The 5,737-nt window shown below is 43.8% G+C and overlaps 1 protein-coding gene across 3 annotated transcripts in view; it reads left to right on the top strand.

The window, feature by feature from the left end:
• dnah6 (dynein, axonemal, heavy chain 6) overlaps window positions 1–3,201 on the top strand; it is a 60,528-nt gene extending 57,327 nt beyond the window's left edge. For all 3 annotated transcript variants that reach the window (XM_035637613.2, XM_047334012.1, XM_035637612.2), the window contains 7 exons: window positions 34–163; window positions 318–445; window positions 660–845; window positions 1,524–1,596; window positions 1,774–1,925; window positions 2,311–2,533; window positions 2,886–3,201. In XM_035637613.2, the coding sequence (XP_035493506.1) occupies window positions 34–163; window positions 318–445; window positions 660–845; window positions 1,524–1,596; window positions 1,774–1,925; window positions 2,311–2,533; window positions 2,886–2,989 (996 nt within the window). In that variant the 3' untranslated portion in view covers window positions 2,990–3,201. The remainder of the gene's footprint in view (window positions 1–33; window positions 164–317; window positions 446–659; window positions 846–1,523; window positions 1,597–1,773; window positions 1,926–2,310; window positions 2,534–2,885) is intronic.
• The last annotated feature ends 2,536 nt before the right edge of the window (window positions 3,202–5,737 follow it).

The following is a 5,737-nucleotide window of genomic DNA, read 5'->3' on the forward strand; positions in this document are numbered from 1 at the left end:
TGAGTGTTTGTGTTTGCACGTTTTCCCCTACAGCGCCAAGAAACAATGATTCTAATCAACACTATACTGGATGTTAATCCTCGCTCTTCAGCCCTGCATGGAGCCAAAAGTAACGATGAGATAGTGTGTGAGCTGGCTGAATCTATACTTGAAACGCTACCTGGTACGTACACACACACGCGCACACACAAACACACATACAGATACATGGCAACGTGTAATTTGGTCATTTTTGAGAATATCCCTCATCCAAACCTTAATGTCTAATGCTGTGTTTTCCATGTCCCTCTGGTCTCTCTGTCTCTATCTTTGTGCAGAGACTTTGGTCATGGATGATGCAGTGGAAACTCTGTTTGCAAGGGATGAACATGGCCGCCTTAACTCCCTCACAACTGTGTTGGGTCAGGAAACAGACCGATTCAACAAGCTGCTGCGATTGATCAGGGTACACACAGATCCCACACGCCATCACGCGTTTGAGTTGCACAGATCATTAAATTGTATTTGTCTTGCGTGGAAACAGCTCACATCAATGTTTATTTCCAAGCAGCTGCTGGTATTAGATTACTTTTACGCATAAAAACTGATATTGTATACACCTCAAATAAATAGCATTATTTTTGTTTATTCTCATGTGTGATTCTGTTTGTGTTTCCCAGGTTTCTCTTGTCACTCTGCAGAAGGCCATAGCCGGTCTGGTGGTGATGTCAGAAGAAATGGACTGTATCTACAGAAGCTTCCTGAACAACCAGGTCCCAACCTACTGGGCAAACTCGTCCTATCCTTCTCTGAAGACCCTCGCTTCCTGGGTCAGGGACCTGGCCCTCAGGACTGCCTTCATCCAGGTTTTTTGGAGCGAACTCTGAAATTCACGCACAAATGCACATTTTTTAATGTCGGGGGGTTTGGGTGCATTAGCTAACACTGAGTTGTACAAATAGGTTGTGTAAAATAATTATCCTCAATGAAGGGGATTGAAAATCACAACAATTATTCAGAGCTGAGTGAAAACTTGGGCGAATTATGTGTGTGTTATCTCATTAAGTTGAAAAATATAACACATCACTGTCCCTCCCTCTCCCCATACACCCTCTTTTAGTGTTTGGTTCATCTCCTCTGACTTAAGCTGTTCTTCCGTGAGACTGGTTAGATCATGTGTGTTGCAAAATCACTAAAAGTCACTCTCGCTCACACACACACACACACACACACACACACACACACACACACACACACACACACAGACACACACACACAGACACAAGGGACAAGAAGGGGGAGAGCTGCATTCGTTCGTAAAGTGATGATGGGTAGCTGCTGAGTCAAACTGCACATGTTCACAACCTCAGAAGAGAGAAATCTGTCTCACACTCATGCCGACACAAGTCTGAGTCACTTTGTGGTCCCATAAGTAACAGGACGGCTGTAATGCGCCGGGGCTTGTTGAACACTGCACACAACAAATCAAGAGAGTTTAACTATTCAAATGTACAAACACTCTCTCTCAACTGCTCTCCCGCTAGACCTGGATCACACATGGACCGCCCAAATCTTTCTGGATCTCAGGATTCTTCTTCCCTCAAGGTTTTCTCACCGGTAAAACACAGCAGCACCTAATTACTCAAAGCTTTTAATCCACAATAGGCAAAATGTCAAACTCCTCTTATATATCATGGTAACCATTCTTTCAGTTATGCATGCAACTATTGTGATTGGCAAAAGGGCCTGATGGAATGTGTGTTTCTCGTCCTGCTCTTCCCTTCTGGACTGCAGGGGTGCTGCAGAATCACGCACGGCAATACAAGTTGCCCATTGATGAGCTCAGCTTCAGCTTCAGCACGGTGCCAGCATACAGGGACCAGGCGGTAGTCTGTGAGGCACTGCAAACTCTGCCTAGCAACGCTACGCTGGACATGGATGATGAGGTACCTGAAAGGGGGGTGGTTGATTTTAAAAAATGGGACTTTTTAAGATTCTCATCTCTTGCTCTCATCTTGTCGGTGCAACGTGACCGTTATGGATAACACAATATTATACTAATAATAATTTACACAACATTTTGGTTGACATTAGGTAATCACTGGAAAAGTGTCAGTGCAGAATCTACAACTCCTCTTGTTCATGTGCCTCTGTCAAACTATTTCCCTGAGCATCTTTGCTCTGCACTAAACACAGCCAAATGAAAAGTATGGCTTACCGCTATTGAGTTTCTGCACCATTGTCTTTACCCGGCGATTCTGGAAGTATCCTCTTTCCTTCTTACATGTCTTTGACTCACCACTGATTCATCTCATTAAATGGCTCCGACAGTTACCAGACCCGGAGAACGGCGTGCTCGTACACGGCATGTTCATGGATGCCAGTCGCTGGGACGACGACAACATGGTGATCGAGGACGCACTGCCTCGGGTGATGAACGCCATGCTGCCAGTGTTGCACTTTGAGCCACAGCAGAACTACGAACCTGAGCCGGACCTCTACCACGCTCCGCTGTACAAGACCTCAGCCAGAGCTGGGACTCTGTCCACCACTGGTACATACTCGATCAACACACACATACTAGATCAACACACACACACACACACACACACACACACACACACACACACTCACACACACACACACACGCACGCACACAAGCTGATTTAATTTGGAATTTGAATTTAAATGTTTGCATTTTTATCTGACATATTTGATATTGTCTTACCAGACAGCGGCTAATTTTTTTGCAAGAGACATGGAATTCTACCTTGACAGATACTCTGTTTTGAGGACTTATTGTTGGTAGTGAGGGGGGTGGAACAGGGGAGGTCCTTGCTTTCAACTTACACAAGTTATTTCGATTAAGATTTTTTTCATCACCCTTCATTTCTGTCTTCCCGCAGGTCACTCAACTAATTTTGTCGTCACGGTGATGCTTCCCTCCAATCGACCCGTCGATTATTGGATATCAAAAGCCTCTGCTCTCCTGTGCCAGTTGGATGATTGAGTTTGTAATACAGGACAAAAGGGGCTTTTCAATGTGACTGAGACATGTAGCTGAAGCGTACAACCTTGGATTAATGTTGTATCTTTTCGTTTCTGTAAATTAGATTAGATATATACTCAGAGGGAACTTGGGTCAGGGATATTTGTGTCAGTGTAAAATAACATATATATCCATATCATACTTTCTCAATAAATAAATTATGTTACACTCTCTTCTCTCTCTCTCTCTCTTTTTTTTTAACTGTGCTGCTCTTCCTCCTGGTTGATGTTGACAAATAATGTTTATATAAGCCCACTCCTGAGGCTGGTGGAGGTGTGGAGGAAGCAGTGACAGAGACATAGAGCGAGCATGTCTGCATCCTAGGGGGGGTTAATGTGTTTTAGGAGCCATATTTTATGTGCTTGCACTGCATGCCCTAAGTGACACAAATAGGCTGCTGATGGGTGTACGGGCCGTGGCGGCTGCGTTTCATCATTTGATGATCATCACTCCTTCTGCCTCAACTCCTTCCTCTTAGCTAGCTAATGTTTTTGTTTTTTTTTTCCTTTGAGAAGCATTAACATTCATTGTATGTGTATGTCTTTCTATCTATTGTATCTACTCTGCTGTCCATCCCTCCATCTCTTCTCCCCCTAAGGCTACATGTGTACTGTAAATCTCAAATCATCCAATGACTTACCGCATCGTGTAAATGGAGCTCTGCAGTCCGGGGCTCTAGCACATGGTGGTTACACTGTCGAGACGGAATGTGTCATCTTCAGGGATCTGGATGTACAGCACCGCTCTCATCACGCGTCAGCAGGATAAGAATTTAGTGCTGCCGCAACTGATACCAGGGTGTTTGAAGGAAGTGATCAGTAAGGGATTGCTTACTGTACTAAATGTACAGTGTGTGAATTAGGGGAATGATGTGCCTGACTATTTCGGGCCGGTGTGGGTCGGTGGACTTTGAAACTTTTGTTGATTTCCCTCCTCATTTCCGTTATTCATGTCATTTCTCCCCATCAATCCTTTTAAGAGTCAAGGTTTTGCACTATGCTGTGACTGTGAATGTGCTGCACTGTGCTGCGTGAAGAGGGAAGGAAAGGATTGGAAGAGTAAATGAGATTGTATGCCTCAGTCACTCTGAAACCAGATTAACAATGTTTCACCATTCCGCACACACACACTCTCACACACACAAACACACACACACACACACAGTACACACACACACTTCCATCCCTGTGGATTTAGTCAGGGGGAAGAGGATGTGGTTCATGTCTGACAGATGGGTCAAAAGGAATTTTATTTGAACCTTTTTTAATGGGAAAGGCAGTGATTTAGAAAATGATTTGGACACACAGCACAGTTGTTGCAGTAAAACAGCGAGGCGGATTATTTGGCAACTAATCAACATGTTTGTGGTGATGAGACACACGGATTGGCAGTGGCAACAGAGAATGTGTGATTACCGAGTGTTCGCATTTATATTAGACTGTTGAGGTCACAGGGTCTGTTTCATTAAAAGTTCTGCCTGAGCAGTAACTTTCAGTTTTGTTTAGCTGCATATCATAATGATTGCACTGAATCCAATTTTGATGGAAACGTTCAACATTTTGGGAAATATATCCATTCCCTTTTCTTGTTTTTTCCAGGAGTGACACTTGTAACTTCATATTTAAATCTGACATTGTAAAATGTTAAAAAAAGCAACAATCTATATATCTATCTATCTATATAGATATACACACACAATATTTGTCTGTGTGTGTCCATGTACGCATGGATGGAAAAAAGTAATACTGCAGACCTGAGGGACATTCTACTATAAACACTCATGTTAGTATATGACCTGTCTGAACTAGTACAGAGTCCCCATCTGAGGCGCAGAAGTGTGCTAGCGTGCAGCGGATTTTTCGACAAAGCAGACGGCCGTATAGATCTCACAGGAGGGTCAGGTGTGTGTCCTTTGCATTACACCAACTGCACTAGGTCTGCGGAGATTTGTTCCAGCTGACCTGGCACCAACAGTGCCACCAAACAGAGCAAGCATTATTCAAGCCACTACCACTCCCTCTCCCCATAACCCAGGTGGGCCGTTCAACATCAGGCCCAGGAAAAGGGAAGCAACAGAGGGACAGGCCGCGAGGCAGGGTGAAGCATGGACGGTGTCTCTGTCAGCTCTGTCTGTTGGGAAATGGAACGTGTGTGTGTGTGTGTGTGTGTTAGCGGATTTGATCCCCTGACTTGAACTGAGGAAGGTTGATACACCTGAAAAAAATGATTAATGACACACGCACACACACACAAACACACACACACACACACACACACACACACACACATACACACAAACACACACCTATTACACATTTCAAGATCAAACAAGTTTGTGTTTTTTTTTGCTCCCAGCCAAGAAGTATACATCTAACTCTCGGCAAAAAAAAAATTCCCCCAAGAAATTTCGAAATAGTCCTCAAAAGCTTTCAGTGAAAAATATTAACATTGCCCGTTTTGTTTTTTCAACCCATGACATGTGACATATCTCTGGGAACAATGCCAGGGAATCACATGCACTGATTAACCCAGCACATCAGATGACAAGCTGTCATTACACTGTTAGTCCAATCAGATTGACAGAAGCAACCCGCTCATGACCCTGTCACTTCAAGAATGAAATTAAGACAACCACGTTGAGTGAAAGCCTTTTCAAGGACTGTCTTATTATTTGGTGAATGACAACACGTCAGCCACTCAATTGCCAGT

The sequence above is a fragment of the Scophthalmus maximus genome, chromosome 8 (genome assembly GCF_022379125.1).
Source record: "Scophthalmus maximus strain ysfricsl-2021 chromosome 8, ASM2237912v1, whole genome shotgun sequence".
In the NCBI taxonomy this organism is placed as follows: domain Eukaryota; kingdom Metazoa; phylum Chordata; class Actinopteri; order Pleuronectiformes; family Scophthalmidae; genus Scophthalmus; species Scophthalmus maximus.